General features: G+C 38.7%; 1 protein-coding gene across 1 annotated transcript in view; it reads left to right on the plus strand.

The window, feature by feature from the left end:
• The window catches only part of LOC139676433 (synaptotagmin-like protein 5), an 80087-nt gene that overhangs the window by 18980 nt on the left and 44033 nt on the right, over window positions 1–17074 (plus strand). Inside the window, exon 2 of the mRNA XM_071565413.1 lies at window positions 7616–8123. Within this exon, the coding sequence (XP_071421514.1) occupies window positions 8005–8123 (119 nt within the window). The 5' untranslated portion in view covers window positions 7616–8004. The remainder of the gene's footprint in view (window positions 1–7615; window positions 8124–17074) is intronic.

Below are 17074 nucleotides of genomic sequence, written 5' to 3' on the forward strand. Positions count from 1 at the left end.
AAAAGGACATAGGGAGTTGAAGGAGGGTGAAGATAGGTTGTGACCAGATAATGGAGCCACAGCTGCTGACCAGTAATGGAGATGATAGTGCCACATCAATTTAACTTCTCCAAAACTGTGTTGATATTGTAAGAAATGTAAATGGCTATAAAGAAGGGTTAGAAAACTTGCTGGCATTTTGCTGGCTTTCTATTTCTTCAAAGAAGTCCATGTTCAGAAGTGGTTTCTTGCTCCCAAATGCTGTGTCTATTTGAATGTGGGGAAAGAGTGCTATGAATTTTTAAAAGTAAAGAATTGATAAGCTTTCTTCAACTAGTCTTAGTTAAACTTCATAACTGTGAGTCTTGGTTAACTTCATAATTTATGCAGGTATTAAGCAAACTGTATGTAATATGCATATTAGAACTTGTTTTACAACTGCATATAAATCTATTCTAGTCAGTTCTTTGCCTTTCTTTCTTATCACAGAAAGTACACAGACACAGGGATTAACTTCAACATAGTAAGGTAAAGTTCAGTACTGAATTAATACTGCCTTCATACATGCTGTGACTAAGCAAGAATATTGAGATGACTCAAAGCCTAAGTTATATTTCCATGGCTGATTTAACGTTGCACAGATGTTATTTGCTTAATAATAACAAGAATATTTTTCCTTCTGTCATTCCTTGATCCAGATCTGTTTGGTTTCTTTAGTTTTGCAAGCTGATGCATTGACTTTTTTCTCCATTCTTACCCTGGGAAGTGCCATCTTTCCTGGTTGAAGGCTCAACCAGGAAAGTGAGTCATATTTACTCAATGTTGAGCAAAACAAAAGGAAAAGGTTGCCACCCCGTTGTGTCATTTTTCCCACTCCTTGCCTTCTGTTTGGAAGTACAGTAGCTAAAGCAATGTAATATAGAGAAGATTATTAGATATTTGCTTATTCCAAAGCATCACCAAAGGGGTTAAATTCTCTCATTTAATTGTTTTGTAGGATCTCTAGGGAGCGTGGGCTTGTGTTCACAAGTGAACTGCCTGGTGTAGTCTCTAACTCTCTTCTGCACTTGCTCCCCTGCTGATGTGCTCACTGCCTTTTTCCCAGTGTATTGCACTTGAAAAATAAGCCAAGGCTGTTGGGTTAGCAACCAGCAGTGTACTCCATAAGGAGCATTTACCAGGCAGTGGTGGTCCCTGTTGATGAGGTATGTAACCTGACTGAGTAGCTGCATGAGCCTAAATTTCTACAGCAAGAAAACAGAAAATGTGATTTATTTTTAAACAAATGCTTATTTTGTGTTATTTGAAGATTTTTACAAGGGCTGAAAAGCAAGCAGTAGGAGACCTGTAGAAGGAGCAAGTTTTAATGAGTTCTCAGGCTGTCAGTGCTGAGCTTAGTCTTAGTTCTCTTATTTGTATAATCAGGCAAGTTAATTTACTGCTTTCTTACACAGCAAGGTCTACTTCGTAGACTTAATGAGCTTTAACATTATTGCTTTGGTCTTTAAACACTCATGATTTAGGTTTTGAAATGTTATTACAGTAATTCCAGAAATTAGATACAGCACGCAGGCATTGACTGTGGCTGGAGGGAGATCTGCTGTCCTGTGGGTAGGTGTATGACAGCTTTGCCAAGACATGACCAACTGGAATTGTGCCTGACCTAAAAATGAACTGCTTCTGAATCCATTCTGTTTGTTTGATTAATGAATCTGAATTTTTCTAATTACTATGAGTCAAACACACACACTATATAACTTAGACATAGGTAGAGTTAAGGAATCAGATTTTCTCTCACTCCAGTGCACTGATACCAATCCGTACATGCTTTTAATGTCTCTTCAAACAGTGTTGCTGTCACTCATACATGATCCTTTCTTTAATGCAATGTATCACTTGCCAGTTCATAAATCTTCCAGCTCTTATGTCAAAAGATCTTTGAAGTTTGTTCTTAACCAAAGAATCTACTTCCTATTTGCATTGTAATACTGACTATAGCTCTCAGTCTAATCCATGTGCATTTAACCACAATCACATTCAACAAGTGTGGTTTGTTTTTTCTTTCTTGCCACTTGCTTTCAGTGTCTTGACTTGATCTTTCTCACCTTGCCAATTTTCTGATGTTGTGCAACAAGCATTTCCTGGTGCTTCAGTACCTGCTGACACTTTGTTTGCTTACTTGGGCGTGTGCACTCTACAAACACATTGTTGAGAAGTGCAGCTGCTTTTTCTTGCTCATGTTTATGGCATTGTGCAAGCAGTATGTTTAAATGAAAACAGGAGGAGAGACCAAGTTGGCCATTACCATCTTCAGCATGGTAAGCTTTACATTTGTGCTTTTTTATGTCTCTGCCATTTCAGTAGATTTCTCGTGGGCAGTCCTTCCCTTCTTTCCTCCATCACTGGCTTGCATACAGCAGTGGGCCTCAAAAGAAAAATAACTCTGAACATGGACCATGTTTTAGTGGCTATCTACTGATGCCATCTTAGTTTTGAATTTTACTTCAGACCCTCATGTGAATGAACTTGGGATACACAGGATTTTTGTTTTAAGCAGCACATACATGAAATGTGCCTCTTTTAAATTGTTGAAGCTTGTTGCATTGGATTTAGATTCAGCATGCTGTGATATATAGTGCCAGCACTGAGCTGGGAGGTGGGAACTGTGGCTTCCTGAAGTGTGTGGCAGAAGCAGCAATGCCATCAATCCTGCTCCTGTGGAGTTTCCAGCTGGGCTGTTGTGCCTCATGCAGCTTTGGTTCGAGCAGTGGTTGGTGCTTCTTCAAGAGATGATGATATATTACAGCTTCTTATATGGCAAAAGTCAATTACAGCCATCACACCATGCTACAGTTGGTAGGAATTTCTTTACTAGTGTGGAAGTACTGTTTATGCCCGTCCAAAATACACCCAGGCTAGTAAGTATGTGTACTGCTAACAACGTTTCTCTGTTGGCAAAGAATTTCCCACCAGCTGTAGGTGAACACTCTGTCACTGCAGCAACAGGTTGTGGTTCCTGTATCACTGCAGTCAGTTCATGTGGAAAATGTTGCCTCTGTTGCTGAGTCACTAAATTGTTCCATGTGCTGGCTTCTGGCCAAGTAAACATAATGTTTCAGCAGTGGGAGTAATTTCATGCATCAGGCAGTTTGATAATAGCACCATTGAAGAAAAAAGGATAATTTCTCTCTCTTCATCTTGGTTCCTTTTAAGCTTTGTCTCTCGAAAACAGAATTCTTCTTCTCCTTCCCAGGTACATGGGAGAGAGATGAACGGGGAAAGCATTTTGGAGTGCAGATGGCTGCTGACTTGCTGGATTCAGGAGGATGCACTCAGCAGTAACATCAGTGCTCACTGCACCTGCAGTAACTACAGATGTGGCTGATTGCAGTGGGTCCACAACACTTCCTGTAGATCTCCACTAATGTCCCTCATGAAGATTCAGTTTCAGGGGTGCTATGTTTCTAATTGTCACAAGCAGCTGTGCTGCTGCTAGCAGTTAGCAGAAATAAATGGCATGTTCTTCCCCACTGTAATACTTTTCCCCTTCTTTTGTTTGTTTGTTTGCTTTGGTTGCTGTTTCTAAACAAGCCTTAAGTAATTCTTTTGTCTTGGGAGGGTGAGCAAATGTTCTCTGGACAGGCATGGTACCTATGCACAGTGGATGCAGGCATGGCACAGGATAAACTGCATCTTAATATTCATTTGTATCTAATTTTGCTGTCATATGCCTATAAGTGTCTGTTATTTCTAATGTATTTTTCACTAGCAATAGCTTCAGAGGGGAAAAGTCCATTCTAGAAGTAGCTTTCCACAGAGATAAGAGAAGTGGGAAAAGCATGGGGAAAGTTCCAGTGAGTACTTCTACCCTTTCCATAAGGCAAGGGAAAACAATCACATACTGAGGGGGCCTGGGGACTGTATCACAATGGAGGAGGAAGGAATGAAGTGATTCCTTCCTCTGAAAGTCTGATATCAGATCATTGCTTTACTCTGACTTAAGAAATTCATGATCTACTGACAGTAGACTAGAACAAATCCCATCCTTTTAGGGAGCTTTGTGTTTTACCATGTGTCCTAATTTACCTTTTAGTGCTCCTCAAATGCTCTGCTGTGTGAAATTTTCACTCACTTTAGGATGACAAAAACGACATTTCCTAACCAGCCCCAGGGCTGCTTAATAAAACATCACAAGTCTGTTAAAAGGATCATTGTCACTGTCTAAAAGCTGGCTGGTTTTGTTTTTAAACCCTAGGTTGATTAATGATTCATCTCTCATCGGCTGATATGTTCTGCACCATTTAGAGAGAGCAAAGTAGTGCAGGAAAGGAGAAAAGCAAATTTGCCTATTAAGTCTTAATCTGAAATACAGGTCTGGTCTCTAATTATGTGTTGTCTAAAGCAGGGAAGTCTTAAGTGGTAGCTTGTTAAAAACAGTGTCTCACTACTTATTAGTCTCCTTTCCCATAGAGCAAGAGTTCCTGCTGGTTGTGCTATCATTGTTGTCTGTTTAACAACTGCGTGTTTAACAGAAATGCCCACCACTTACCACAAAAGGTAGGGGAGCCAAGCCAGATGGTCTGCAGCTGTGAGGTGGGGGATGTTTTGCTAACTCTTGTACCAGCACATGGCACGATGTCAGTAGGGTTTCCACATAGAATTTGCCTAATCAGGCAGGAGTGATGTAGGATGCAGGAGCAAGGGATTTTTGACTAGATCTGCTTCATGCAGAGTAAAGATATCTGCACTATCTTCAGTCCTTAAAGCTAGCCTTGCAAGAGTAACACTATCTAAGAATTTGGGAAAATCTGGTTTATGCAAAGTTAACTGCTGCTGGTACTCCAGCTGGCTTGGGGTAGAGAATATCAGCTACGTAAGATGTTTAGAAGGAAGACTGAGCACATAGGGCTTCTCTTGAGATATTTGCTAAATCTTCAGCAGCTATACCATGTCTGGTTAGGAAATTTTACTTTTGAGTAGCAATTTCATAGTGCAGTAGAAAATCTGGAAAGTGAGGTGGGTCTGAACCTTAAAGTCAGTCAGCTGTTAGATACACATTTGATGGACAGCTGAAAGGCAAGAAAACAGGGCTGTTTCATCATTAGGTCTGTTACTACAGCCCTGAACAGAAAATCTGTATTAGTGATATGCTTGATGTGCTGGAGCCTGTGTTACCACCAAAGCAATAAGGGAATTTAGAGGATTTTTTTAAGACTATCACTGGTGGAGTTTGTGTCTACTGAATATGAGATCACTACACAGACTGCATGTAGGAGAATACTTTTGCAATTTGACAATATATTCTGCCTACATAGGATTGGTTGAATGTGTAAACAGGTAAAATTATGTTTTCTGAAAGTTGACAAATCCCTGTTAGGTGAAAAAGATAGTTAAAAACCACAAGATTTTTGTCATAGATGGGACTGAACGATCTATTCCCAGGAACTTTAAGTGAATAATAGAAAGAAAGCCACAAAACCCATTGTGAGTGGAATAAAACTTCAACTGACTTTAGTTGTCCTACAAGAATAGAATTTACTGTGAACATCTCTGTTAGTGTTTATAACAGGAGTGTAAATTGAGACTGCCCATTTGATAAACTTCATAATGCTCTGCGTTATTCTCTGTATTGCAAATTCTAACATAGTTGCTGTTGTCTTTAAAAAGAAGATGGTAATGATTTATATTCAAGATTCACATAGTTCACCACAATTCAGTTGACAGCATGGGATACCAGAATGTTGTTGAGCGGAGCACTGTCCAGTGATTCTGATCTGAGATTTCCAAACCAGTCTCACCTGGGATTGAGAGCAGTGGTAACTTGGAAATCAATTGTAACTTCAGGTTGTGTCTGTGGGCAATAAGAATAATTCTTCCATTCTTGCCTTTAACCTCCTCTTACATGCTTCCACTCTCCATGCCTTCAGCCCTTACTACCACCTTTAGTGCTGGCTCCTACGTCCATCCTTTTCCCTACCTATTCCTGAGCATAGACAGGGGCTGGTGTGCCAGCCTGTTGATTTGTGGCTCAGAAGGATCTCCATTCATGTGGGATTTAGATCCTATCTGCTTTCTACCTGCAACTGTTGCATCTGTGCAATGATGTGTGTTCTGTGGTTTAAGATTTTTGCACTGTGATCTTTCAGCTGATTTACTTCTGGTGTAGGAGGGTGTAGCACTCACTGAAATTTTAAGTCCATGTTATCTGACAGTTTATGATCACATCACCCTCAGTATTACCAGTGCTTAGTTCTGCCCTGGGGTCTGTATATTTGACCCTGTGCTTCAGGTGGTAAATGAAATAAGTGGTTTCCCAGTTATGGCATGTTGACGTAGTAATTTTGGATTTCATATGTGCCTCTCTGTATTGAGAGAAAAGGCTTCCAGGTCATTCAAGGAACAGAGATGTGTGTAATCAAAGGGAATATTTCAGGCTTTTTTTTATATTCTGGTAGGAGTACTACCTTCTTGAGAGTTACAAGGAAAAAAGCTCCAAAAATATGTCCAGATGTCAAGGTAACCTTATGAAGTGGTTTTTCTCTTCCCTGAATTCCCAGTGACAGAAGATATCTCACCAGGTTGAGTGTTCTTGTTAGCCTGCTTGTTTTATCACTGCACTGTGTTTCTGCAAAAACACTAGTTACCTGTAGCACATCACCAAAGCAATAATGGTACTGCTAGAGACCATTTTAAACACTTCTCTTGTCTTAAAATTCTAACTGTTTTGCTCAGTCTTTTTCTTTTACCTGTTGTCTTTCCAGTTTCAGTAAAAATTGATGCCTTTTTCCTTGTCAAAAATAATAAATGTCTGTCAGAATAATGTTGTGTGTCACCTGTGCTACCCCTGCAAGGCAAAATGAGAAACAGAAGTTCAGAGCACCTTGACCTGCTAAGGAATTAGCTCATTCTCTGGCTACAGAACTTGGCTCTGTGAGTTTTGTGCCAATGCCCCATGATCCGTGATCCCCAGTTTGCTGACGTTAGGATCTGGTTGGGTTGAAAGTGCTGTTTTCACAAGGCTTTTTTTCCAGGTGGTTCAAGGAATAACCCAGCCTTCTTCGGAGTAACCAAGTGCAATGCATGTTAGATTTCTTCCATTTGCTTACAAGTAACTTGGCCTTATGGTATACATAAAAACTCCTTTCTCAAGAATTTAAGAACAAACATGACGGTCCAGTGTTGTTGTTGTTGTTTTTATCTATTGAAATAAATGCAGAGAATAAAAGTGAAATTTTTTTCCATGTGTATTTTTATTACTTACCTTTTGTATGTCTAAGATGATAGTCTGACCAGAAGTAGTCTGTGGTTTGTTTCCCAGTAAGCTCAAAACAGGCAGTCCTGGCTTCTATGTCTGCCTTGTTTGTGTATCACTTTTTCTTAGCTGATAAAAGTGACACTGATAGTTGGATCTGTATTGCAGAAACAGTGAGGTTTTTTTACTGTTTTCTTAGGAAAAAAAAAAAGAAAGGAATAAAATGCTTTTATATCAGTTGTGTATAAGTAACCCCTGAGACAACCTGATGGTCTGCAAGCCATTCTTTGGTGGGTTCCAAACCATTAATAGATTAAGCCTTTCTCAACTCACACTCTGCTGGTAATTGCAAAATCACCCAGCCATGTTTGTTTTGATTTTCAGGTAGTTTGAAATAAATATACCCAGCTGTTTTGTGGTTCCAAACTACAATTCTTGAGGAAGTTGATTCTGCAGCTGCTGATGAGTGCAGTCTGGAGGCCTGCAGTGTGCCGGTGAGCGTCAGCCAGGACCCAAGGGCATTCAGTAACCAGGAAAATGACTGGCTCTCTGGAGGGAGAAACAAAAGAGAAACCTTTACTTCTTGTGTAGCTGGAAGGTGAAGCAATACACTCTTGCCACCGGGTTAATTTAAAGAAGCATTTTTCAAAATACCTCTGGACTGTGTGGATCTTGTAACTCTGACCCAAACTTGCCTTTGGATTTGTGCAAATAAACCATTGGAAGAACTGATTAGGCAAAGTGGTCATTGAAGGAGTGACTGTTGGAGAACCATGTCAAAGCACTTGGAGATCATCAACTTGTCATTTTTGTTGGAACATGAAAGGGAAACTATACTGGGAGTACTGAAGAGAGATGAGTATTTGAAGAAAGTTGAAGATAAAAAAATAAGGTAACTCTTTTTGTTATTGCTTTTAAAAATAAGGTTGATAGATAAGGTTTACTAGATTCTTCAGAGAAGGATGAGTGATGAAATTTGACACAGATAATTCAAAGTCCAAGTAAAGTGCTTTACAAAGAAAATTGCTTGCTAGTGTGGCTCTCTGCAAAGAAAAATTGCATCCATTTCTTCAAGGCAAAAGTGTAAGAAAGACAATAAGTGCCAAAATACACAGCAGTGGTTTTTAAATTTCCTATTCTATAGATTTAACCCAGTTTTGCTGAATTTCCCCCTGTGAATAGAAGGCTTTACTAAGACTCTTCAACTTTCTTCCTCTGAGAGGAGCTGTTCGTGTCCTTCAGAGTTGACTGTGGGAGAGGAAGTTTGGAAGATGTCAGAGGGAGAGAAAGTTGGCATCTGCTTCTGTTCAGGACTCCATATAGCATGGGGAAAATGCGAGATGACTTTTTTTTCTGTTGCAGAACTTACAGAATAGGGAGGAGGAGGGACACTTCATTTTTCAAATGACTTATAATTACTAATAAATAAAACTGAAAATCTCAGGTAGGGATCCCAAAAAATCGCAGTTGGGAGAAGTATAGTCTGAGGGTATTAATAGAGTTCATGTATTCTTTTCTGAGGAGAAGAAGTAAAAATCAAAGTTTGGAGAACAATGTGTGAAGGCAGGTTGAGAGTCAGCTATCTTAGATCACTGGAATTGAGTTAGTTCAGCTAAGTATCAGTTCTGCAAAGGTTCCTATGCTTTTCCAGGATGTTCTTGCTGCTTCCTCTCATTTCTCCCTACTGCACTTTTAAACTTTTATGCAGTGATGGTTCTTAGAATCAGACTGGGTGTGGACGGATGCTGTTGGCAAGGCTGCTGAGTGTAATGGATGACAAAAGCAAGATTTTTCAGCCTTTGCTCCATGCATTCCAGTCCAGGCAGCTTTGTTCTTCCCTTTGATTTTCTGAAAAGCATTTTAGATGTTGTGCATTTCACAGATGTACATGCAGCACCTGCTGAGGCTTCTATTGTGTAAAACTACTATTTGAAAATCTATGCAGAGTAAGCTACTGGTTTTGGAGGTTTTCCTCCTTCAAGACAACCAAACCTAAGTGCAATAGAACTGCTGGTGTGCAGCCCATTTACCTGGGAAAACGTAGTTGCTCATCTAAATGGAGTGGGCTAAAACTGGTAGCTTCTGGTGCTGCCAGACTGGAAGGAAAGGTGTTTTCTTGTGGTGGTGTGGGTAAATTCCTCTTTTTGTCTCTTTAATGGTTTATCAGATGAAGAAGAAAACAGATGGAGCACTGTTTGTTCTAGGCATTGTGCTCTATTTAGTAATAAGATGAAAATTTCCAATTAAATATTTTGTTTTTCTAAGGCATGGCCTTGGAAATGTGTGATGAGCCAGCAGTCATCTGTCAAAGGCATCAGTGTGAAGTGTATCAGATCTCTGGCATCTTAAAGCCACAGAAAGCTTTCTTTTCTGCTGTCATTTCCCAGTCTCAAATGGACAGTTGAAACTCCTGAGGTTTTGTGGTTTTTTTTACTTGTTTTGTTTTATTTGATTAGTTTGGAGGGGTTTGTTTTATATGTTGTATAACTCCCAACCTTTCTGCTTTTTGTCACTACTGGAAGTAACTGCCAAACCTCCTGAGTTTGAGAACCTGGTACATCTCTGAATGGTATGGTTCAGTAAAGCCAAAGTTGATATTGGCTTATCAGTGTTTTGGTACAAACAGAAAAAGCACCCTAAAAATGCTGAAAAATAAGCTAATCTGAAATATTCTAATTAGGATAACTAAAGATGCAATGTGATGCTTATGTGTGCTTTTGGCACCTGCATATGAATGAACCAATTGGTTTCAGATTCATTGCCACTACTGTGCCTGATAACAGCAGAATGTGGTCTATAAAAGACTTCCAAGATGTAAAAACTGCAAAAAATTGGATGGGTATTTACTTCCTAGGAGACTTCTTAATTTTTATTTCTCAATACAGCTTGGCAAGTACATACAATTGTGCCTTATAAGCACACTTCAGAGGAACACTTGTTGTCTTTGGAATTCCATTTGGTACAATCTGTTATATATTTTATTGAAGTACTTTGCAAAAGAGCAAATCCCTCTGTATATATTTTCAAGGCATTTTTCACTCTGGGAAGATGTTTACTTGTACATTGTACTGAAGAATTTTTATTAGTCTTTTCCACTCTTTCTGAATCCATCTAGATAATTGTTTTCTTCTGTTTCTGTTGTTTTTTCTGTCTTCAAAACACATTGTAATTCAAAAGGGTTTTTCTATTGAACATGAAAGCAATGGTAAATGTAGGGGCATGCCCTAATAATTAAATTGTTAAGGGTTATTTTCATTATCACTGCTCATACTTGTGTTCTGGAGTGCAGGTGGCTGTTCTTGTATTTTTATTTGATGCATAAGCATTTCACCCACAGGTGAGACAAACAGAGAAGGTGACAAGCTCCCTTTTCGGAGTATAGTTTTAATAATACAAATAATACAATCTCTTTAATGAAGATTCTAATTAATGTTCTTAACTTTAGGTGTGAATCTTGCCTGACTGGAAATTTTCTTTGAATTTTAATTTAAAGCTGTGAGTAGATTACTTGTGCAAATAACCTGCAGTGTTCTAAACATTACTCTATGATGCCTTTTATTCCAGTTGAATTACCATAATGATTTTTTTTTTCAAATATTAAGATTATTTGAGTAAAATGATTAAACACAGCTATGGTAGATAAAAAAAGTGAACTTGATCATATTAAGGCTAAAAAATTATGGTTTTTGTGGTTTTTAACATGTGAGTCAAGCCATTCTGAACTGAATGTTTTGAATTGAAATGTGTATATTTCTCCTTTTCTCCCCATCCTTTTACTACTTTGAATTAGTTTTGCTTTTTCAAGAACCTTTTTATCAAAATCCATGTTGCATTTAATGTGTAGTGCTACATATCATGAAATCAATATCAAATTGAAAGGTTGTGTTTGAGCAAAGGGGGACGTACCATGGACAAGGTGTGTTTTGTTGAGCTGCTGTTGGTTTGTTGCTGTTCCAGCAGCAGCCCCACTGCATCCTCCCCATCGGTGTGGATGGTACCCAGGAAACTGGGTCTGATGGTCATGGCATTCTGTATTTAGAGCCATTTGACATCTTCATATCAATATTATTCTGCTGCCACAGTGCAAGCACACATGGCACACTACTAGTATATGTGGCTTCCTTACCTTAGTTATTTTCTTAGACTTTAAAATAAAAAGGTTCTTTTCATTCCTTATGGAGAAAAGCTATGAATGCCCTGCTTTTAGAGGAGGATATATAAGGGCATCAAGAAAACAAAGCAGGAACATGCCATTCCTTCCAAGGAAAAGGTTTTAACATGTTATTACTTGAATCATTCCCTCAGCATTTAAGTTGCCAGAAGCTGTATAAGAATGGCACCAGCCATAGATCTGTATTGTCAAGGAAAGTTAGCATTCCTGTATTTTCATTTAACTAAAATGGCATCTCCTCATCAGTCCAGAGAGATCCATAGAAGCAATTTAGAGTATCAACTTCATTATAATGAAGGAGAAACTGTTAACATGGATACCACCATGTGGTACCGACAGGCAAGTACTTTAGTTTGTGGAATGGGAATTGACTTATCTGCTGAGTGTACATTTGGATGTGTTTATAAGCACAAAATTTTTGCAAGATAGCATGTATAGTATGGCACATAGTCTGTGTTTTTGTAAAACTGTCCATAAATATTTGAAGGAGAGAGCCCTTCTGTTAAAGCATATTCTCACCTGTACCTGTATGGGAAGCTACAATGTTGCTCCCTAATGTCTCAGTCATTTAGAAAGTCAATTTAACACAGTTTAACAAGCATTGTTATTCTTTGAAGAAGAGAAATTGCCATCAAAAGTAGTTACTATTGCCAGTACTGTAAGGGTAGCAGTGCCTGTCTTGGTGTCCTTGGTGTTCTTTGAGAATGAGGATCCTCCATTGCTGAAAGAATTTCTAGTCGTGACTAGTTGTGACTAATTCTCATACTCTGTTTACTATTTATTTTATTGAAGAGTGGTAAGAAACAAACAAGCAATTTGATTTGGGTTATTTTTGTTTTTTTGTTTGGGGTTTTGTTTTTTGCTGGTTGTTTTGTTGTTGTTGTTGTTATTTTTGTTTTGGTATTTTGTTTTTTTTTTAATCTGAGTAACAATTTTTATTAGAGAGGATGAAGGATTTACTCAGAAAAATGGTCATCTGTGGAAGTTTGTCATTGTTATGCTCTCCTATATAATTTCAGTTCCCATGCCTCCCTCTCCTTGTGTTCTCTGGGCTTGGCATTCATGTTAGACCTCTTTTTCTTTGCGAATTCATTCTTTGCCTTTTCCTGTTTCTTTATGTTGTCACCAATATACCTCCATACTTGAATATTCTTAACAGTTTTTATCATGCAGACCTGTTACATAAGCAAAATCTGAAATTCTGTGCTTAAAGAATACGAGTCTAAAAAATAATCAGGAACTGAAGCAGATTTTACAATGCAAGGAGATCTCCATGGGAATTGGTAATATTCCAATTCCTTTTGTGAATTGTCAATAATATTTACTGTTACTTTCAACACACTGTGCCAGACACTGGAGGGAATCTGGTTGCATTTGGAGAAGGTACTGAGAATCAGTCTGGGGAGGAACTGCCTTTCTTCCTTATACTGCAGAAGTATGTAAGTTATCTAAGTTAATATTTGCACAGCTTCAGAAGGAGGGTATGTCTATTCATCTGTGCAGGAACATTTTAGTAGATTTTTTTTTTCTTTTATGCTGAAGACTTTAATTATAGTTAGTTGAGGATAGGGAGGGTTGCCTTTTTTAATTTAAATTTTTATGACTTTGAACTCTGGAAATTTAGAATGGCAAAATGTAATTAAGTATACCTGGATTTTTGTGCTCCCTTTCTCAAAAGGCAAAAGGATTTTGGAATGGGAAGAAGGAAGATCTGGGAGAAATCTGAAAATGAAACTGAGGAATTATGTATGCCATTGCATTTTACAATTTTTTTTTTTTTTTTTTTAGGAAAGGGAGAGGAGATGGGGTAGAAAAAAATCAAAATAAAAAGTTTTCTGAAATCCTACTGGAATGAAAAAAAGGGCAGACAAACCCATCAGTTTGGCATAAAAAAAATTACCTAACTCAAAGCAAGTAGATCTTACTCTACAGAGTCAGAGGAAATTGGGGCATTCTGTATTTGGGGAATAAATATTCCCTAGGGTTCACCATACTGTTAAGAAAAAGTGGATCTGTTAAGACTTCTCATTGCTTCCTCTTTGCAGGATGACAGGGTTTTGAGGCTATTTCATCTCTGAAGGCTGCATTTTGAAAAAAACAAGTGCCTTTGACTGCTTCACACCTTTCAGCATCAGTAGGGAAGAATGGGACTATTTTGGGGACTCATTTGTGCATTTGGCAGATGGTGGGAACTGTGCAAAGAGCTACAACTGCTGCTCCTTTGGGTGGGTTTTGCGGAATTGCAGTCCTTGCATTTTTCCTCATCTTTATAAGGCATTACTTGTTGGATGGACTTAATCTAGGATCTCAGTCATTTCTCAAATTCACTGTTGGCTCAGGTTTGGGGTTGGTTGGGTTGGTTGCTTTGGTTGATGGGTGTTTGGTTTGGTTTGTTTTCTGCTTTGATATTTTATATGGGCTTCTCAGGCCACATTTGGAAATGTTCAGATTAAGTCATTCAGTACTACCTGAAACGGTAGTTACAACAGAACTCTTCTCCAATTCACTTAACATATTTTCTCAGACGGTAGATTTCAGAGCACAGTTAGTAGACTGTTCAGAGGAACGGGTACATATTCTGTTATCTTTTGTAGAAACAAATTTCTTTTTAATAGTCATCTTTTATCAAACAGCTATTTTAATAGATGGTTTAGAAACTTCAGTGTAGGATAGGATTCTTTTTCTCCATCAGCTTATTAAATTGGCCTTTGTTAAGTTTTATTTTCTTTCATATTTCCAGGAGAAGATTGATAAAGATCAATTCTTGCTTAATATTGGAGATTAAAAATATCTAACTGCTCAAATGTTAGAATGGCAAAAGGAAATTGGGTGTTTATAATACAGCTGGTTCCTGCCTTGAGAGATAAATGTAGCTGTAAGTCAGTACAACTACAGGCTGCACTTGTTATCCCTTTTCAATACTCTCTAACTAGTGCAGTTTGGCTGTGGTGGTTTAGAGGCTGTTGTGATGATGGATTTTATCAGATGACTCACCCACCTCCACCTACTCTTCCTGGCCCTTGAGACAGTTCATTCTTTATTTTCTTAAGAACTGGATGTATTTGTTACAGTCAATTAGCAGTACAGTTCAACAAATAGTATAGGGAATCTGAAATGAAAGTTCATATCCAGTGTATCTGACCATATACTGTTTGCTTGCTTATAAATTGGTTTGTTTTATTTTATTTGTTTGATTAAGTGAGTGGAGAAGCTGTAGGTTGATTTATTTTCTCTCAACTCCCTGGAAGTCATCAAAGGCAGCTCATATTAAAAAATAGGAAAAGAAACATCTCTCAGAATTCATGTTGTTGGCAGATCAGCTGTCACCTGATAAGAATTTTAGATTGTCAGATAGGCAGTGGGAAATATTGTTGTAATCACCACTACTGGATAGTAGGAATGATGTCTTTTTAATGTCAAAAGACTACTGATAAGTTTTTCAACATGTTGACCTCTAAGCAACATTAAAAAAAAACCAACAAAAACCAAACCAAAACAACAAAAAACCCCAAACCAAGCTCTATTTATTGGTTTGGGCTAATAGAGGTTTCCTAATTTTAAACTGGGACTATTTAAAACACAGATTTTGTGCCCAATAATACTTCTAACTAAGCACAAAAATTTGCAGGGAGGAGGGAGAAGGCTGGAATGGAAGGAATTCAGTGAAGGTTTTGTTTCACCATTAGACACTGGCATTCAGTCCATAGGACACAGTGATAATTGCTAAAAAGATGGCATCACACTGCCTGTGAAGTTCCTGAAATGCGATGGGCCGCTACTGATCTAAATTTTTAAAGTAAAAATAAGCCAATGGAAATAAAGCTGTTATGAACAAAATGAGCCTTTGCTATTGCTTAGTATTTTACCCCTTTTGAGATTTGAGGATAAGCAATATTTGTCTTCTGAGTTACCCCAACACTTGGGCAAGGAACAATTGCTCGTTCTGCATGTGGATGCTCAAGACCAAAAAGAAACTGGAACTGAATTGTATGTGCCCATTTAGTTCTGTGGTATGTGATTGACCAAATTTCTTTGAACCTAAATAAAAAGTGAAAATATAATTATCTCTGTTGAACATTGGTTAGCAGTTCACTATCTAAAAAGTCACAGTTTTGACAGGAGACCATGAAAAAGATAAGGCAAAGAGAGAATGACCTATGATCAAGGAAAGAAATGGTGGTCCAGGTTGGCAATGGAATTAGTTGGAATGAGGTGAACAGGAGAACAAAGTAATCAAGAAAACAGAGGCTAAAGGAAGCTTAGGAAAAGTGTGGGCCTGCTGCTGAATGGAACAGAGGTCCCAGTGACAAAGCATGTGGGAAAGACTAGAGTGCACAATGCCTTGTCTTTAGTTCTCAGTCCAGAAGAAACAGACAAGTTGACTTTTGGTCTTTGAAGGCAGACTTGTTTAGAAGGTAGATCCAAGGCAAGGGTGGCTAAAGCAGTGACCATCTCCCTTCCTTGTGCACAATGGCAATATGCAGCACTGGGGGCACTGTCTGTAGTGCAAGTCACCTTTTAATCAGCACTTAGAGCTGGCTGGTTGACAGAAGGAAATGGACATGTGCCTACAACTAAAACTATCTGTGCAGGAAGTAGGGACATGTAAGATGCCATCAATTAACTGCAAGAACAGTTAGCAAAATACCAAGAGAGCTCAGGAAACCTGGACAGACTTTTGAAGGCTGTTGAGTGGGTTGGGTTGAATTGGTTGGGTTGAATGTGGGAGAAGAGGATAAAGCAGAGTGAAGCAATAACTTTAGATAGATGCCAACAGAGGAAAACACTTGACTGGATTTGCAGTCGCTGCCTGGAGGGATTGGACAGGCCCTTTTTCAAAAGCTGTCAAAGGTTGAGCATCCACAAGTCAGATGGCTGCAGAGCAGCTGTTCATGGGGTCCCAGTGGGAAGCAAAATACTGACCAACTTTTTAGCAAGGCAATGTATCTACAAATAACCTAATTCTGTTAGAGCTGAGCCCCTGGTGTCCCGAGCAATGTTCCTGACATCCTTTACTGGGCTACAAACTGTAATCTTTGATTGGCTTTATCTCCCATGTGTTTTTCTTCTGACATCCACTTTATTGAGCTTTAGGTGAAGCCAGTAGCAAGGTTTTTTTAAATCCCACTTAAAGCATCTACGTGTATGCAGAGATTGTGATTTCAGTGAGCTGTTTGAAGGCTCCTGGCTGTTGGTGGGCATCAAAGAAAGCAAAGGGAAAGGCAGGGTGATGGGGACACAGCGACACCCAGGCACGTAAAACTGAAAGAACTTACCAGCTGCTGAGGTGGGGCCCTGAAAAGGAGGGTAGAGAAGTTTAACATACCACAGATTAAGGGAGTGGAGGGTAGTAGGAAGAAGTCAGGAAAGAGCCTGGGGAGAGCAGGGACCTGTAGGTTGTTTATTGAACAGGTTGAGATGAGAATTGTTGAGGAAACATAACAGTTTTGACCACATAGAGGACTGCGTTAACAGTTGTAGCCAGTGATTATCCTCTCTAGTCAGCAATTGTGAGACACCATCTGGAATACAATTTGCAGTTTGAGGCTCCCCAGAACAGGAAGGGCATTGCCATACTGGTAAGATCTGCAAGTTGCACTATTTAAACCAACGTTCTCCTTTTTTATTTCACTTGTGGCATCACAGCATAACACTACTGTCTGTTTAGATGT

Source organism: Pithys albifrons, chromosome 1 (genome assembly GCF_047495875.1).
Source record: "Pithys albifrons albifrons isolate INPA30051 chromosome 1, PitAlb_v1, whole genome shotgun sequence".
In the NCBI taxonomy this organism is placed as follows: domain Eukaryota; kingdom Metazoa; phylum Chordata; class Aves; order Passeriformes; family Thamnophilidae; genus Pithys; species Pithys albifrons.